The 19,881-nt window shown below is 43.6% G+C and overlaps 1 protein-coding gene across 11 annotated transcripts in view; it reads right to left on the minus strand.

Moving 5' to 3' along the window:
- The window catches only part of IFT56 (intraflagellar transport 56), an 83,641-nt gene that overhangs the window by 47,637 nt on the left and 16,123 nt on the right, over nt 1-19,881 (minus strand). For all 11 annotated transcript variants that reach the window (XR_016231846.1, XM_089329686.1, XM_017338039.4 and 8 more), the window contains exons 6-7: nt 13,868-14,013; nt 12,972-13,143 (exon numbers count right to left, since the gene is read on the minus strand). Coding sequence is in view for 10 of the 11 variants with exons in the window: in XM_089329686.1 (XP_089185812.1) it covers nt 12,972-13,143; nt 13,868-14,013 (318 nt within the window). In the remaining variant the exon portion in view is untranslated. The remainder of the gene's footprint in view (nt 1-12,971; nt 13,144-13,867; nt 14,014-19,881) is intronic.

Below are 19,881 nucleotides of genomic sequence, written 5' to 3' on the forward strand. Positions count from 1 at the left end.
CCTGGAAGAGGGGCAACCGGGACAGAATCCGGCGCCCCGACCGGGACTAGAACCTGGTGTGCCGGCGCCGCTAGGCGGAGGATTAGCCTAGTGAGCCGCAGCGCCGGCCTAAAGGAAGAACTTTCTGTCTCTCTCTCTCACTGTCCACTCTGCCTGTCAAAAAAAAAAAAAAAAAAAAAAGAATGAATGTGTGTAAGTGTACCAAGAGCAAAGAGGAGGGGCTGGCGCTGTGACTCACTAGGTTAATCCTCCACCTGCAGCGCCGGCATCCCATATCCCTCTTCCAGTCCAGCTCTCTGCTGTGGCCCGGGAGTGCAGTGGAGGATGGCCCAAGTGCTTGGGCCCCTGCATCCACATGGGAGACCAGGAAGAAGCTCCTGGCTCCTGGCTCCTGGCTTCGGATTAGCTCAGCTCCAGCCATTGCAACCATTTGGGGAGTGAACCAATGGAAGGAAGACCTTCCTCTCTGTCTCTCTCTCTGTCTGTAACTCTGTCAAATAAATAAAATCTTAAAAAAAAAAAAAAAAAAAAAGACCAAGAGGAAAGTATGCCTAAATTTGTGGTAAATTTTAGTGGTTATGCCTATGGATCTTTGACAAGGGGTTGAGACCTGAATTTTCCCACATTATGCTAGTTATGTAACACTGGGTGAGTTACTCAAAGTACTGTATGAATTAAGTCATTGTGGTTCCAAGATGGCCGAGTAGGGAGGGAGCTGATTGCTCTAGCCCAGACGAAGACAGTTTAAAAAAAGTGGAGATAGCCAGCACTGCGGCTCACTAGGCTAATCCTCCACCTGCGGCGCCAGCACACCGGATTCTAGTCCCAGTTGGGGCACCAGATTCTGTCCCGGTTGCCCCTCTTCCAGTCCAGCTCTCTGCTGTGGCCAGGGAGGGCAGTGGAGGATGGCCCAAGTGCTTGGACCCTGCACCCGTATGAGAGACCAGGAGGAAGCACCTGGCTCCTGGTTTCGGATCAGCGCAGCGCGCTGGCTGCTACACGCCGGCCATGGCGGCAGCCACTTGGGGGTTGAACCAACAGAAAAAGGAAGACCTTTCTCTCTTTCTCTCTTTCTCACTAACTCTGCCTGTCAAAAGAAAAAAAAAAAGTGGAGATAGTGCAGTCTCAGGGAAGAGTCAGGGAGAAAACAGCAGAGGAAACTCTACTGAAATTAGAGGAACACAATAGACCTGCACGGAGGGTGTGGGCACTGCACCCATGGCTTGGAGTCCAGCAGCCAAGAGCCTACACACCAGCGCTGGAAAGTGAGGTGAGACCAGACTGCAGCAGCCCAAGACACTGGTGAAAAAGCTGCAGAAGAGTCTAGAGGGAACCCTGCTTGGAGCCCAGTGGGGGAAAAGTGTACCAGCCAAACTAGAGGAGGAAAAAAAAAGATGGGATGCAAGTGTTTCTCTCTCCCTGATCACTTTACAACAGTGTCCTGTAACAAGCCAATAGAGCAGGCGCCACTTTGGACGTATGTAACAGCTGTGCCAGCTTGTGTCTGTGCCTGGCAATCAAACTCCTGACTCGTGGGGAGAAATAACAGGCGGCTAGGAGCTTGGGACGGTGTGAAGCTTCTGAACCAGGACTGTGAAAGAACTGAGGGTGTGTGGAAGGAATCACGGTGAGGCTGGGACTCACTCTGAGCAGTCTCAGTGGGAGACACCACAAGCTTGGGGGTTCCTGGTTCCTGGTGAGAGACATTGCTGGGGAATCTGAACTTACACTGAGGACTGCACAGATCCATGGTGTGCTCCTTGGGACAGGGCAGACAAATATTATACCCTGGGGCTAGCACTCAGGTACTGGTCTCCACTGAGGAGAGGAACTCAGCTGAGCAGAATAAACATCCCTTCTGATTTAAAAGAGAGAGCGAGAGAGATATTACATAGAAGTAATCAAAAGCAAATGTACAAACTACTGAAATCCATGCAGTACTTGAAAGAAAATTTCTCCCATGAAACTGAGAGCTTAAGGAGGAATCAAAATGAAATGAAGAATTCCATAGAACAAACAACAAATGCAGTGGAGAGCCTTAAAAACAGAATCGGTGAAGCAGAAGAAAGAATATCGGACTTAGAAGACAGAGCACAGGAAAGTATACAGTCAAACCAAAGAGAAGAAGAGGAAATTAGAAAACTAAAAACACTGTTGGGAATCTATAGGCTATTATAAAAACAAACAAACAAACAAAAAAACTAACATACAGGTTCTAGGAGTTCCTAAAGGCATGTAGAGAGAGAAAGGATTAGAAGACCTTTTTGTAAAAATAATATCAGAAAACTTCCCTGGTTTGGAGAAAGAAAGAGACATCCAAGTACAAGAAGCACACAGAACTCTCAGTAGACCTGACCAGAAGAGATGCTCACCATGACACATTGTAATCAAACTCACCACAGTGAAACATAAAGAGAAGATTCTAAAATGTGCAGGAGAAAAACACCAGCTTACTTTCAGCGGATCTCCAACTAGACTCACAGCAGACTTCTCATCAGAAACCCTGTAGGCTAGGAGAGAATGGCGAGATATAGTCCAAGTCTTAAGAGAAAAAAAACTGTCATCCCAGAATATTATACCCTGCAAAGCTCTCATTTGTGAACGAAAGTGAAATAAAGACCTTCCATAACAAACAGAAATTTCAAGAATCTGTCACTATTTGTCCAGCCCTACAAAAGATGCTTAAGGATGTGTTGCACACAGAAACACAGAAACATGGTCATCAGTACAAAAGAAGGTAATGGAATAAAATCTCTCAGTAAAAGATCATAGGAAGTTCAAAGTAAAAACTAGGAATATTTTTGGAAAAATGGCAGGGCAAAGTTATTACTTATCAATAGTAACATTGAATGGCCTCAACTCCTCAGTTAAAAAACAGACTGACTGAATGGATTAAAAAATAAAACCCATCTATTTGCTGCCTACAAGAAACACATCTCACCAACAAAGATGCATGCAGACTGAAAATGAAAGCATAGAGAATGATATTCCATGCCAACAGAAATCAAAAAGAGCTGCTGTGGCCATCGTAGTATCAGACAAAATAGACTTCAACATAAAAATTGTTAAAAAGAGACAAAGAGTGGCACTATATAATGATTAAGGGATCAATTAAACAAGAAGATGTAACATTATAAAGATATATGCACTTGGCCGGCGCCGCAGCTCAATAGGCTAATCTTCCACCTAGTGGCGTAGGCACACCAGGTTCTAGTCCCGGTCGGGGCGCTGGATTCTGTCCCGGTTGCCCCTCTTCCAGGCCAGCTCTCTGCTGTGGCCAGGGAGTGCAGTGGAGGATGGCCTAAGTGCTTGGGCCCTGCACCCCATAGGAGACCAGGAGAAGCACCTGGCTCCTGGCTTCGGATCAGCACAGTGCGCCGGCCGCAGCGTGCCAGCCATGGCGGCCATTGGAGGGTGAACCAACAGAAAAGTAAGACCTTTCTCTCTGTCTCTCTCTGTGTCCACTCTGTCAAAAAAAAAAAAAAAAGATATATGCACCTAATTATAGAGCAGCTGGCTATTGAATAGAAATGTTAAGGGACTTAATGGGAGACTTAGACTCCAATACAATAGTATTGGGGGACTTCAATACTCCACTTTCTTTTTTTTTTTCTTTTTTTTTTTTTTTTTTTTTGACAGGCAGAGTGGACAGTGAGAGAGAGAAACAGAGAGAAAGGTCTTCCTTTTGCCGTTGGTTCACCCTCCAATGGCCGCCGCGGCCGGCGCGCTGCGGCCAGCGCACCGCGCTGATCCGATGGCAGGAGCCAGGAGCCAGGTGCTTTTCCTGGTCTCCCATGGGGTGCAGGGCCCAAGCACCTGGGCCATCCTCCACTGCACTCCCTGGCCACAGTAGAGAGTTGGCCTGGAAGAGGGGCAACCGGGACAGAATCCGGCGCCCCAACCAGGACTAGAACCCGGTGTGCTGGCGCCACTAGGCAGAGGATTAGCCTAGTGAGCCGCGGCGCCGGCCTAATACTCCACTTTCAACAATGGACAGATCAACCAGAGAGAAAATCAACAAGAAAACAGCAGATTTAATCGACACTATAGACCAAATGGACCTAACAGATATCTACAAAACTTTTCATCCTACAGTTGCAGAACACAGATTCTCAGCAGTGCACAGAACTTTCTCTAGGACTGACTACACACTAGGTCATAAAGCAAGTCTCAGCGAATTCAAAAAAATCAAAATCATACCATGCATATTCTAAGACCACAATGGAAAGAAGCTGGAAATCAGCAACTCAGGAATCCCTAGAGTGCATGCAAACACATGGAGACTGAACAACGTGCTCCTGAACGAACAGTGGCTCATAGAAGATATCAAAAGAAAAATCAAATAATTTCTGGAAACAAATGAAGATGACAACACAACATATCAAAACTTATGGGATATAGCAACAGCAGTGTTAAGAGGAAAGTTTATAGCAATTGGTGCCTACATCAAGAAACTGGAAAGGCACCAAGTAAATGAGCTATCAATGCATCTCAAGGATCTAGAAAAACCACAGCAAACCAAACCCAAAACTTGTAGGAGAAAAGAAATAATTAAAATTAGAGAAGAAATCAACAAAACTGAATCAAAAAATACAAAAGATCAGCAAAACAAAGAGCTGGTTTTTTGAAAAAATAAACAAAATTGACACACCATTGGCCCAACTAACCAAAAAAAGGAGAGAGAAGACCCAAATCAATAAAAATTAGAGATGAAAAAGGAAATATAAAATCAGACACCACAGAAATAAAAGAATCATCAGAAATTACTACAAAGAGTTGTATGTCAACAACCTGGGAAACCTAGAAGAAACGGACAGATTCCTGGACATATACAACCTACCTAAATTGAGCCATGAAGACACAGAAAACCTAAACAGACCCATAATCAAGACAGAAATTGGATTAATAATAAAGGCCCTCCCAACAAAGAAGAGCCCAGGACTGGATGGATTCACTGCTGAATTCTACCAGATGTTTAAAGAACTAACTCCAATTCTTCTCAAGTTATTCAAAACAACTGAAGGGAAGGAATCCTCCCAAATTATTTCTATGAAAGCAGCATCACCTTAATTCCTAAACCTGAAAAAGATAAAACAGAGAAATTCCCTGAAGAACATAGATGCAAAAATCCTCCACAAAATTCTAGCCAATCGAATCCAACAACACATCAGAAAGATCATCTACCTAGACCAGAGGAGATTTATCCCTAGTATAAAGGGTTGGTTCAACATCTGCAAATCAATCGATGTGAAACACCACATTAACAAACTGCTGAACAAAAATCATGATTATCTCAATAGATGCAGAGAAAGCATTTGAAAAAATACAACACCCTTACATTGATGAAAACTCTAAGCAAATTGGGTATAGAAGGAACACCCCTCAACACAATCAAGGCAATTTATGACAAACCCCACGGCAGACATCCTATTGAATGGGGAAAAGTTTGAAGCATTCCCACTGAGATCTGGTACCAGACAGGGATGCCTACTCTCACCACTGCTATTCAATATAATCCTGGAAGTTTTAGCCAGAGCCATTAGGCAAGAAAAGAAATCAAAGAGATACAAATTAGGAAGGAGAAGTCAAACCATCGCTATCTGGAGATGACATGATTCTTTATACAGGGGATTCAAAAAACTCCACTGAGACTATTGGAACTCACAGAAAAGTCAGTAAAGTAGCAGGACATAAAATCAACACGTAAAAATCAACAGCCTTTGTATACACAGACAATGCCACGGCTGAGAAAGAACTTCTTAGATCAATCCCATTCACAATAGCTACAAAAAAAATCAAATACTTTGGAATAAACTTAACAAAGGATGTCAAAGATCTCTATCACGAGAATTATAAAACATTAAGGAAATAGAAGAAGATACAAAAATGGAAAAATCTTCCATGTTTATGGATTAGAAGAATCAATATCATCAAAATGTCTATTCTTCCGGCTGGCGCTGCGGCTCACTAGGCTAATCCTCCGCCTAGTGGCGCCGGCACACCGGGTTCTAGTCCCGGTCGGGGCACCGGATTCTGTCCCGGTTGCCCCTCTTCCAGGCCAACTCTCTGCTGTGGCCAGGGAGTGCAGTGGAGGATGGCCCAGGTGCTTGGGCCCTGCACCCCATGGGAGACCAGGAAAAGCACCTGGCTCCTGGTTCCTGCCATCGGATCAGCGCGGTGCGCCGGCTGCAGCGCGCCGGCCGCGGCGGCCATTGGAGGGTGAACCAACAGCAAAGGAAGACCTTTCTCTCTGTCTCTCTCTCTCTCACTGTCCACTCTGTCAAAAAAAAAAAAAAAGTCTATTCTTCCAAAATCAATTTGCATATTCAATTAGATACCAATTAAAATACCAAAGACATTCTTCTCAGATCTAGAACAAATGATGCTGAAATTCATAAGGAGGCTAGGAGACGTCGAATAGCTAAAGCAATCTCTTTATTTTTTTTTAAAGATTTATTTATTTATTTGAAAGTCAGAGTTACACATAGAGAAAAAGAGAGGCAGAGAGAGAGAGAGAGAAAGAGAGGTCTTCCATCTGCTGGTTCAATCCCCAATTGGCTGCAACAGCCAGAGTTGCAACAATCCAAAGTCAGAAGCCAAGAGCCTCCTCTAAGCCTCCCACGCAGGTGTAGGGGCCCAAGCATTGGGCACTTCTACTGCTTTCTCAAGCCACAGCAAAGAGCTGGATCAGAAGCGGAGCAGACAGGACCCAAACCGGCATCCCATATGGGATGCCCTCACAGCAGACGGCAGGATTATAGCTGATGCTGCTATTCCACAGCATCAGCCCCTACAGCAATCTTATACAACAAAACAAAGCTGGAGGCATCACAACACCAGATTTCAAGACATACTACAGAGCAGTTATAATGAAAACAGCCTGGTACTGGTATAAAAACATATGGATAGACCAATAGAACAGAACAGAAATGCCAGAAATCAATCCAAACATTTACAATCAACTTATATTTGATCAAGGAGCTAAAACCAATCCCTGGAGCAAGAACAGTCTATTCAACAAATGGTGCTGGAAAAACTGAATTTCCACGTGCAGAAGCATGAAGCAAGACCCCTACCTTACACCTTACACAAAAATCCACTCAACATGGATTAAAGACTTAAATCTACAATCCAACACCATCAAATTATTAGAGAACATTGGAGAAACCCTGCAAGATACTGGCACATGCAAAGATTTCTTAGAAAAGACCTCAGAAGCACAGGAAGCCAAATCCAAAATTAACAACTGGGATTACATCAATTGAGAAGTTTCTGAGGCCGGCGCCGCGGCTCACTAGGCTAATCCTCCGCCTAGCGGCGCCGGCACACCGGGTTCTAGTCCCGGTCGGGGCGCCGGATTCTGTCCCGGTTGCCCCTCTTCCAGGCCAGCTCTCTGCTGTGGCCCGGGAGTGCAGTGGAGGATGGCCCAGGTGCTTGGGCCCTGCACCCCATGGGAGACCAGGAAAAGCACCTGGCTCCTGGCTCCTGCCATCGGATCAGCGCGGTGCGCTGGCCGCAGCGCGCCGGCCGCGGCGGCCATTGGAGGGTGAACCAACGGCAAAGGAAGACCTTTCTCTCTGTCTCTCGCTCACTGTCCACTCTGCCTGTCAAAAAAAAAAAAAACAAAACAAAACAAATAAATCATTTTAATAAAAAAAAAAAAAAGAAGTTTCTGTTCTGCAAAAGAGACAGGAAAGTGAAGGGGCAACCAACAGAATGGGAGAAATCATTTGCAAACTATGCAAGTGATAAAGAATTAATAACCATAATCTACAAAGAGATCAAGAAACTCCACAACAACAAAGCAAACAACCCACTTAAGAGATGGGCCAAGGAGCTGAACACACATTTTTCAAAAGAGGAAATCCAAATGGCCAACAGACACATGAAAAAATGTTCAGAATCACTAGCAATCATGGAAATGCAAATCAAAACCACAGTGAGGTTTCACCTCACCCCGGTTAGAATGGCTCACATTCAGAAATCTACCAACAACAGATGCTGGCGAGGATGTGGGGAAAACAGTACCCTAATCCACTGTTGGTGGGAATGCAAACTGGTAAAGCCATTAAGGAAGACAGTTTGGAGATACCTGAGAAATCTGAATATAGTCCTACCATAGAACCCAGCCATACCACTCCTCGGAATTTACCCAAGGGAAATGAAATCGGCAAATAAAAGAGCTATCTGCACCTCCATGTTTATTGTAGCTCAATTCACAATAGCTAAGATATGTAATCGATCTAAATGCCTATCAACAGAAAACTGGATAAAGAAATTATGGGATATGTGCTCTATGGAATATTACACAGTGGTAAAAATAAATTAAATCCAATCATTTGCAACAAAATGGAGGAATCTGGAAAACATCATATTGAGTGAAATAAGCCAATCCCAAAGGGACAAATATCATATGTTCTCCCTGATCTGTGACAGCTCAGCACTTAAAAGAAGTACCTTTCTCTGAAGGAAGGAGAGAACTTCTACTTTGCTTATGGCCCTGTCTAAATACTGACAGAGTTTGTGGACTCAAAAGGCTTCCATAGCCTTGGCAGCTCATGACAAGAGCCTCAGGTGACCGCTGACGTCATAATTAAGAGTGTCAACTGTTAAATCAACAACAGGAGTCACTGTGCACATGCTCCCCATGTAGGAGCTCTGTCCTTAATGAGTTGTACTATGAGAATTAATGGTAAAACTTATCTTCAAACAGTACTTTATACTGTGTGTGTTTGTGTGGGCGCATACTCTTGCAATCTTTACTTAGTATAGAGTTGATCTTCTGTATATAAAGAAAATTAAAAATGAATCCTTTTTTAAGATTTATTTATTTATTTGAAAGTCAGAGTTACACGGAGAGAAAAGTGGCAGAGAGGCAGAGAGAGAGAGAGAGAGAGAGAGAGAGAGAGGGAGGTCTTCCTTCCGATGGTTCACTCCTCAATTGGCCTCAATGGCCGGAGTCGTGCTGATCTGAAGCCAGGATCCAGGAGCTTCTTCCAGGTCTCCCACGCTGGTGCAGAGGCCCAAGGACTTGGACCATCTTCTACTGCTTTCACAGGCCACAGCAGAGAGCTGGATGGGAAGTGGAGCAGCCAGGTCTTGAACCAGTGCCCATATGGGATGCCAGTGCTTCAGGCCAAGGCATTAACCCACTGCGCCACAGTGCGGGCCCCTAAAAATGAATTTTAATGGGGCCGGCACTGTGGCGTAGCGAGTGAAGCTGCTGCCTGCGGTGCCGGCATCCTGTTTGGGCACCGGTTCGAGTCCCAGCTGCTCTACTTCTGATCCAGCTCTCTGCTATAGCCTGGGAAGGCAGTGGAAGATGGTCCAAGTCCTTGGGCCCCTGCACCCACATGGAGGACCCAGAGGAGGCTCCTGGCTTTGGATCGGCTCAGCTCCAGCTGTTGCGGCCACTTGGGGAGTAAACCAGCAGATGGAGGACCTCTCTTTCTTTTTCTCTCTGCCTCTCCTCTCTCTGTATAACTGTGACTTTCAAGTAAAATAAATAAATCTTTGAAAAAAAACGAATCTTAATGAAGAATGGGATGGCAGAGGCAGTAGGAGGTGGGACAGGAGTGGCGGTGGGAGAGTGGGTAAGGGGGAAGAACCACTATATGCTGAAAGCTGTACCTATGAAATTTATATTTAATAAATAAAAGGTTTCTAAAAAAATAAAGAATTAAGTCAATCATTACAGATTTTTTTTCCATACTTGCTGTGGAAGAGTAGAACAATATTGGTGTTTGTGAGATACTGAAACATATAATATATACAAGGTACAGAAGAATGCCTGATTTTAAATACGTTAATAAAACTATCATAAATTAATACATTACATCCCATTGCTAACCAAAATAAAGGTAAGGTACATTGACACAGCTGCTGAAATACATCATAAAACCCACTTGTGAACTGCACCGACACAGCTTCAAGGGAAAGCACACCTTTCAGGTTGGTGAGTGTGATCTAATGCCCTGACTTGGATGACTCCAGGTTTCTGGAATTTTGGTCAACCAAGCTACCCGTAGCAGACTACGGAAAGGACACATGCAGACAAAATGCAAACATTAAACAAACTGGACCTAATATGAGAACTGGCCAGCTCTCCCAGACTGACTCGTGGTGAAAAGGTAGGGTCTCTGAGAACGACCTCGGAGCATGTCTGACACAGGGCTGCGGCTTCCAGCAGGCCTGTGTGACGATGGTGTAGCGCTCACTGTTCCTGATCCCTGAACCTTCTCTGGAAGGCATCAAATAAGCACGAGGATTACTGTGAATTCCATCAGCCTATATGAGTTTCTACACGTAAGTGGTCACTTGAAGTCTGTCAAAAAGATCTGACTGACTTTTACTAGAACCTTTCAGAAGTTCACTTCCTGCAGGGCCAACACTGGGAATTTATCCTGACTCTAGAGGACAGTGTCTTCTGAGTCATGTGATTTGTTTTTGAAAATTTTCCCTTTCAGTTCCATCCTGGTCTGGTCATCCCCGAACACCATTTAATAATCCCAACTCCTTTTTTGTCCTTCACCATACGTGAGCCCCTAAGACTGACTTCAATTCTAAATGACTTATTCTCTGAATCACAATTCTTATAAATATTAATACATGTTAAGCATTTTTTGTTCAAAAAGAAAAGAAAAAGAGAACAAGAAATGTATTTATTTTGCTTGTTCTTACCAAAGGGGAAAAATGTTGAAGAGATGAAACTGCATACCTATCTTACCACAAAACATTAGTCAGTTAGGTGGACACAGAGGACTCCAGCTGAAATAACCATCTTCTCAAGAATGCATTTTGCATAATATATAGCCGGACTGCCCAACTGCATACCAAGAGATGTAATGGGTGGGCATGGCATTTGCTTTGTCATAACTGACCATCTGTACACGTGTGTGAGCTGTGAGAAAGCAATCTGGCCACATGCTGTAGACACACGTTCTCTACCCCACAGCCTCCCTCTCCCACTATGAACACTGCTTCACTCAGGGGCTCCATGGACTGGCAGGGTGCAATGTGTTAATAGAGCTCCTTGCTATCGTATTTTGTCAGTAAGTTTTGCTTGATACAGTTAAGTTGGTGGTTTACGCTTTCTTCTTTTCTCCTCCTACCTAGGGAGGCATGCTGCCAATCTGGAACTATGCTTTGGGCAAGGATAGGATTTCTTCATTTTGACACATCTAGAAATTTTACACTTAAATTTTGGTGGCAACTAATAGCAACTAAAGGAACAGACATGAAAGTAATTTATAAGTGTGGCCCATCATATGGTAAACCTAGAAATATACATTTATGTCTGCAAAGGTACTTCAAAAAGTACCTTTATAGGAACTTTACTTTGGCACAAAAAATGCTGAAATTCATACATAGTTTTACACACTACACATTTTTCAGAAACTTTATGAAAATCTCTCATATGCATTTCACAAGTTTTTACACCAAAATAAATTTCCCTTCCACACAACTTTTTGCACCAAAATAAACTTGCCTTTTAATCCCATTTTCCTTTCCTAAAAAAAATTATTTATTTGAAATGCAAAAAAAAAGAGAGCAAGAGACAGGATCTGGCATCTGCTAGCTCACTCTTCAAATGCCCACAACATCTGCACCAGGTCAAAGCTGGGAGCAAGGAGTCAGTCCAAGTCTCCCACGCAGGTGGCAGGCACCTCACTACATATGTCACCTCCTGCTGCTTCCCGGGTGCTCATTAGCAAGAAGCTGGAAGTCCCAGCACCTGAATATGGGATGCGGGTGTCACAGGCATTTCAACAGCTGCACCAAACGCCTGCCCCTTCAATCCCATTTTCCATGAACATTTCCAAGTAGTCGTGAATATCTAAATACAGTACAGAACATGTTCTATATTTTAGATTTAGTTATATATCACTTAAATCTATACAAGTGTGTGAAGGGAATTCAAAAAGTTTATGTAAAATGGAATTACAGGTGTTTATTTTGGTGCAAAAACATTATGAAATGTATGTATAGTTTTTTAAAACATGGATTTTCTACAAAGTTTTTGAAGACCCCTAAAATGTGTTTTGCATGTATATGCATATTTATTATATAATGATTAAAACATGTTATAAGAAAAATGAGATAATAATGTGTGGCCTGCTATGCTTTCAGCTTCCTATAAAATGAGAGCAGAAGAGCATTTATCCATAGGCTTGTCAGGGAAATTAAACAGTGGGTAAAGTGTCCTGCATAGTGTGCATAAGTTAGACAATTTGTAAGTATCTATAAAATGTCTATCATTTTTGCCTTTTAGAGTAACCTTAAAGGAGAAGTTGAGTGTGCAAACCAGAGGAAGAAGGAAGTCATTTCGGAGTAAGAATGCTGTCCTGCAGAGCTCTGATGGTAAGACAGTGTGGTACTGGGAACAAACTCATCAGCTGAACTGGACAGGACAAAACTGATAGAGGCAGGAACACGATGTAAAGGGCCACAGTAGGGGTGAGGAGCTCCCGGCCTAAAGCAGCGGCACAGGAAGAGGGACAGATGAAAGAGTTTTCTAAGATGCACAGCTGACAGGCAGTGGTGGATCATCACATGGAAGTGACAGAGCAGAGAGCAGCACACAGCCCAGTTTCTGACGTCACTTACTCTGGGCTTGTCGGAGACATCCAACCACAGAGCCACAGCTAATTTAGAGGAAGAAGCTCAAGCGTTTCGTTTTAAACATATATAAACTGACATAAGGCATTTAGGTAAAATCATGTACAATATATTAGACATAATATATAAATATATATAAATAATATATAGATATATTTGGAAGCTGGTATTCTTTCTAGAATATCTGATAAAATATAAATATTTGTACAAGTAGGTTCTTGTAGCATCACACTGGCAATGACAAAGAAATATTCATCAAGATTTACCAGTAATATAGTTAATGAGTGACTTGGAAAATATAAAGTGATTCAAGCTGGAATTAAGTACATCAGAAAGCATATTTACATCACTACCTCAGCTGCCTTGCCGTTGTAAAGGCGAAAATGATTACAGGCCTTAAGGTTGAGTGCGATGGTGCTGTCGGGAATCTGCTGCAGATAGACCGCCAGGACTTCCTGAGAGACGTCGTAGTAGTCCAGCTTGTAGTAGCAGAGGGCCACATAAACGTTGAGTGCGAGGTACTCCCTACCAGATCAGAGAGTGCAAGGTTACGGTCTGCATACTGCAAAGAAACGCTGTCAAACTAAAGTTCAAATGGAAAAGGCAAAGGAAGCAGGAGACAGTCAGCCCTCTGCACTGGAATGTGTATCTGATGTCTGAGGAGTAAAGGAGGGTACCTAAAGGGGAGGAGGCAAAGACAGGTGGGGTGGCCTGATGCGGGAACGAGCACGGGAAGGAGGCTGTGAAGGCAACGCGGAGGAAAGAAGCCAGGTGGATGAGGCATTTTGCAGACAACAGTGGAAAGACACCCGTTCAGTGATAACAGAGTGGTTTGTTTCTAATCTTGTCAGCAAGTTACCCACACAATATTGAGAGTGATACATTTAGATCATACCTTTTCAACAGGGGCAAAATTGGTTCTTATGCAGAAGTGAGAAAATTATTTTACATGAAAGGCACAGATATGGATATAGGACATAAACAGATATATACGCATATTACATGTATGTATAAAAATTCCATGGGAAGGCAATTAGGGGAAAATTATCTAAAAATGCCCCTAAAAACGAAAAGGTAGGGAAAAAACCTGATATAGATAATATATAAGTAGTTCTTAATCTTACCACATTATCAACTAAACATATGTAAACACATTGTGGTACCAGATCCAAAGGACACTAGATCCTCAAACCAGAGAGAAGAAACCAACAAAATGAAAGAGGCCCAACAGGCATACAAGCACACCGACCTGTTATCTAGCAGTATTCGCTTATATATGTCAATAGCTTCCTGGTAATGAGAGCGCATGTAGTGGATTGACGCCAAACTGAGTTGATCTTCTGTGATATCCTGAAGATTCTGATGAAAGTTCATCAATTTTTTTTCATCGTTAAACTGAAATCGTGAGAAGGGAGAAGACATGGAAAGACTCACATTAGTGTGCAATGAGACAATGAACACCAACGTGATGAGATTTGAACCCTTCTTTCTCCTTCAGCTACTGTGTCCATCCTGTCCCCATTCCTTGGGTTCCTGTTCTTTTTGCCTCTCCCTCAGAGAGAGCGCCAACAGCGTCTGGAGCCACAGCCTTTGAGCCCTGGTTAACTCTCTGACACCTCCGCCCTGGCTTTCTTGTTTTTCTCTTTCTTTATATTTTCCTCCCTTTCCTTCTTTTTCTATAGCTCTTTACTCTTACCTTTAACATGGTGTATCTGTTCCTTCTTTTCTCTTTCTCTTTGATGGACAATACAAAATCAAAATGTGTTTCTCAGGATGTAATTTGGCAGATAAAATTCTTACAATGTTCTCATCTTCTGTTCAGTTGCTTATACACTGTTGTTGTTTTAGGTTGTCAGAATTCCATTTCTATCTTTTTTAATATTTATTTTATTTATTTGAATGGCAGAGTTACACAGAGAGAGGGAGAGACAGAGAAGAGAGAGATATTCTATCTGCTGGTTCACTCCCCAACTGCCCACAACAGCCAGGGTTTGGCCAAGCCAAAGCCAGGAGCCAGGATTTTCCTCCAGGTTTCTCATCTGGGTGGCAGGAGTCCAAGCACTTGGGCCATCCTTTGCTGCTCTCCTGGGAATATCATCAGGGAGCTGGATTAGAAGTGGAGCAGCTGGGACTTGAACCAGTGTCCCTATGGAATGCTGGTACTGCAGATGGTAGCTTAACCTGCTACAACACAGCACCGCCTCCCCACCCCTTTTCAATATTGTATGCTTACTTTCTTAAACTGTAACCACAAGTAATAGCTGCTTGTGGCATAGACATGGGGTAGAACAGATAAATTTTTAGCAGTAATCCTTAATCTCTGAAATGCTCACTCCTGCCTGGTATAGATGGGTTTATTAGCTTAAAAATTTTTTTAAAGAACCTGTTCAAACAAAACAGAAAATCCTGATCACTGACATTTCAGACAATGTTCATGAGTTATTTAAAACTTTTCTCGATGACAGGCCTCCAAGTCTTCCTTGGAAAGGTTTCTATTGAGTCTAGCCTTTCTCATCCACCTACACTTTGGTTAGCTGGTAATAAACATCAACAAAAGATAGTTCCAAACATTACTATTTCACTGGGCATAACAATTAGAAACAATCCACATGGACAACAACAGGAATGTGATTAGGTCAATTATGGCCCATCTATTAAAGGAAACACTTGAGGACATTAAAACACAAGGCAGGCCGGCGCCGCGACTCACTAGGCTAATCCTCCGCCTGCGGCGCTGGCACCCCAGGTTCTAGTTCCGGTTGGGGCACTGGATTCTATCCCAGTTGCTCCTCTTCCAGTCCAGCTCTCTGCTGTGGCCCGGGAGTGTAGTGGAGGATGGCCCAGGTCCTTGGGCCCTGCACCTGCATGGGAGACCGGGAGGAAGCACCTGGCTCCAGGCTTCGGATTGGCGCAGCGCGCTGGCCGCAACACATGGGCCGTAGAGGCCCCATTGGGGGCCAATGGAAAAAGGAAGACCTTTCTCTCTGTCTGTCTCTGTCTCTGTCTCTCTCTCTCACTGTCTAACTCTGCCTGTCAAAAAAAAAAAAAACAAACCCACAAGGCAGAGAAGTGAGGTTCCAGATTAAAATGCTGGGGGCAGGTGTTGTGGTGCAGCAGGTTAAGCCAGGGGTTGGGATGCTGCTGCATCCCATACTGGAGTGGTTTGTATTAGCTGCTCTGCTTCTTATTCAGCTTCCTGCTATTGCACCTGGGACGTAGCAGATGACAACGCAAGCACTTGAAATCCTGTCACTCAGGTGGGAGACAGATGGAGCTCCTGGCTCCTGGCTTCAGCCTGGCCCAGCCCTGGCTGTTGCACCACTGGGGTGAACCAGAAGATGGAAAATGCCCTTTCTCTCTGTCTTTCTCTATCACTCTTTCAAATAAATAAATAAGTAAATAAAATAAATAATATTTTTAAATTAAAATGTTATAAACAGCATGGGATGAGGGAAAAATAGAGAAAATCTACCCAATCTAAAGGTGGTATCTTCACTTAGCTTCAACTAACTATTCCATATAGAAATATGAAGTCAGTGTTTTTTTTAAATCTTCTAATCTTTTTTTTTTTTTTTTGATAGGCAGAGTGGACAGTGAGAGAGAGAGACAGAGAGAAAGGTCTTCCTTTGCCGTTGGTTCACCCTCCAATGGCCGCTGCGGCCGGCGCGCTGCGGCCGGCGCACCATGCTGATCCGATGGCAGGAGCCAGGAGCCAGGTGCTTTTCCTGGTCTCCCATGGGGTGCAGGGCCCAAGCACCTGGGCCATCCTCCACTGCACTCCTGGGCCACAGCAGAGAGCTGGCCTGGAAGAGGGGCAACGGGGACAGAATCCGGCGCCCCAACCGGGACTAGAACCCGGTGCGCCGGCGCCGCTAGGCAGAGGATTAGCCTAGTGAGCCGCGGCGCCGGCCGTAAATCTTCTAATCTTTCAAGAGAAGCCAGAAATTATTGTTTGTGTGACATTTTTTAGACTTTGGAACACTGATTTAGAAACACAGCTGTGGTCCATTTTAGACCTCTGAACAACCATTTACAGTCTCTTCTATAGAATACCTAGTGGCACAGAAATATGTTCATGATATACTTTTTAAGTGGAAAAACTTGGTTATAAAACAATGAGTATATACTATGACCCAAATTGGTTATATAAATAAGCAAGGTCATCCCTTGTTATCTGCAGGTTATTGGCTCCAGGACCTCCTATCCCCACCCCCAGGATATCAAAATCTGAGAATGAGAGCATTGCAGGCACGGAAAGCCAAGACCTGCGTGAAGGATCTCTGTGAGTGAGACCCCAGTGGAAAGAAGAGGCCATCAAAGGAGGAGCTCGTTTTCTCTGAATCCACTTTGCTTATGACTCTGGCTAAATAAGGTTGGAGTTTGGGAACTCAAGAGGTTTCCATAGCCTTGGCAGCCCATGTCAAGAGCCTTGGGTGGAGCCGGCGCCGTGGCTCAATAGGCTAATCCTCCACCTTGCGGCGCCGGCACACCGGGTTCTAGTCCCGGTTGGGGCGCCGGATTCTGTCCCCGTTGCCCCTCTTCCAGGCCAGCTCTCTGCTATGGCCAGGGAGTGCAGTGGAGGATGGCCCAGGTGCTTGGGCCCTGCACCCCATGGGAGACCAGGAAAAGCACCTGGATCCTGGCTCCTGCCATCGGATCAGCGCGGTGCGCCGGCTGCAGCGGCGGCCATTGGAGGGTGAACCAACGGCAAAAGGAAGACCTTTCTCTCTCTGTCTCTCTCACTGTCCACTCTGCCTGTCAAAAAAAAAAAAAAAAAAAATTTAAAAAAAAAAAAAAAGAGCCTTGGGTGATCGCTGACATCATAAATAAGAGTGTCGATTGTTAAATCAACAACAGGGGTCACTGTGCATCTGCTCTCCATGTAGGACCTCTGTCCTTAATGTGTTGTACTATGAGTATTAACAGCAAAACTTGTCTTCAAACAGTACTTTACACTTTGTGTGTCTGTGTGGGTGCAAACTGTTGAAAATTTTACCTAGTATAAAGTTGGTCTTCTGTATATAAAGTTTATTAAAAATGAATCTTAATGAAGAATGGGATGGGAGAGGGAGTAGAAGGTGGGACAGGAGTAGGAGTGGGGAGACAGGTATGGAGGGAAGAACCACTATATTCCTAAAGCTGTACCTACAAAATTTGTATTCATTAAATAAAAGCTTTCTAAAAAAAAAATTTGAGAATGTGTAAGGCCCTTACACAAAACAGTGCAGTATTTGCATACACCTAGGGCTATCTTCCCATATACTCCTTTTTCCTTTTATTTATAAGGCAGAGAAGCATGAGGAGAGTCAGAGAGACATCTCCCATGCACCAGTTCACTCCCCAGATGCCCACTGCAGCTGAAGGCATGAGCCAGGAACACAACTGAGTCTTCCATGCGGGTTGCAGAAACCAAAATGCTCACGTACCTGCTGCCTCCTGGGGCGTGCACTTGCAGGGAACTGGAACTGGAAGTGGAGCTGGAAGCCAGGCACTGCAGTGTGCTCCTAACCACTGTGCCCTCTCCTCTGCACTTAAGTAACCCCTAAAATACTTAAGACACCTCATAAAACAGAATGCTATGTAGACAGCTGTTATATATTGCTGCAGGAAATAATGACAAAGAAAGAAGTCTGTACATTCAATACAGATGTTCTCTTTCTTTTTGGTTGAGACTGTGGATGTGGCACCTATGGATACACGATGCCAATTGTATATACATATTTTAAAATATGCAAATTTTTAAAAGACTGGAAAAAAAGAGCAATATGTTAAAAGTGTTATCCTTAGTAAAAAACTTTCAGGAAAATGTTGATTATGTGTGTGTGTGATTTTTTTTTTTTTTGCTATTTTCTAAAACTACTATAATGAATATCATTTTTACAATCAGAAGGAAAATGAAATATATTTCTTAAAATGCAAAGACTTCTAATAACAGTAGATTGTAACATGCAATCTTTCCACTAAGAATAACTAGAAAATCTTGAAAATGACTACAAAATCTGTGTGAAGACACTGGAGAGGCACCAAGGCAGTGAAGGTCTGCGATGCCAAGATCCCTACGAGGAGAAAGTACAGACGACAACCCGATGTTCAGCACAACTTCTCTTCCAATCAGCTCACTGCTAATGCACCTGGGAAAGCAGAAGACGGCCTAAAACTTGGGCCCCTGCACCCATGTGGGAGACCTGGATGAAGCTCCTGGCTCCTGGCTTCAGACTGGCTCAGCCCTGGCCATTGTGGCCATTTGGAGAGTGAACAGCTGATAGAAGATCTCTCTCTCTCTCTCTCTCTCTCTCTCTCTGTGTCTCTCTCTCTCTGCAACTCTTAAAAAAAAAAAAAGAATGGCACAGATATGTTTAAGAAGTTAAATTTAAAATGGGGTAATTTTAACTGGGAATAAAAAATTTAAAAATAACAAAATATAAATTCTACAAATGAAAAACACAGTAACTAAAATTAAGTACTAAAAATATTGAATAGAAAATCAGAATGGAAGAAAGGTTAGTAAAATGAAAGAAATTTCTGTAAGAAATGCACATAAAATGTGAAAGAGTATTTGTATGTGATGCAACAAAAAGGCTGACACATGAACGTGCTCCTGGCATCACAGAGGTTTATCCATCCAAAGAAGAAAAAGGGCGGAGGGCAGCACGGTGGCACAGCAGGTAAAGCTACCGCATGCAGTGCCAGCATCCCACATGGGCTTCACTTCTAATCCACCTCTCTGCTTATGGCCTGGGAAGTAGAAGACGGCCCAAGTTGCTTGGGACTCTATACCCATGTGGGAGACCCAGAAGAAGCACCTGGCTCCTAGCTTCAGATCAGCCCAGCTCTAGCCGTTGTGGCCACTGGGTGGGTAAACCAGAGCATGGAAGACCTCTCTGTCTCTGTCTCTGTCTCTCTCTGCGCCTTTAAAATAAATAAATAAATAAATAAATATTTAAAAAATATACAATAAGCACTATGAATCTGTGTGCTATAAATAAAAGGAAAAGCACAGCTAGCAACATCATGATAAAAGTGCCAAAAAACAAAATGCATAAATCTTAAAACTATGTAAAAAAAATTGTCAAAGGAGCCTATGGAACCTAAAAAGCAATCAACATTTTCACAATTCCAAAGGAAAATAACTGCTTACCTAGAATTCTATACCTAGGAAGAAATCCTTGACCAGTTATGGGAGGGCATCTGGCACAGCAGTCACGTCAGTGCTTGGAAGGCTGCATCCCATCCCCGAGTGCCTGACCCAAGTCCCGGCTACTC

The sequence above is a fragment of the Oryctolagus cuniculus genome, chromosome 3, assembly GCF_051225735.1.
Source record: "Oryctolagus cuniculus isolate XC-2025 breed Fujian yellow rabbit chromosome 3, ASM5122573v1, whole genome shotgun sequence".
In the NCBI taxonomy this organism is placed as follows: Eukaryota; Metazoa; Chordata; class Mammalia; order Lagomorpha; family Leporidae; genus Oryctolagus; species Oryctolagus cuniculus.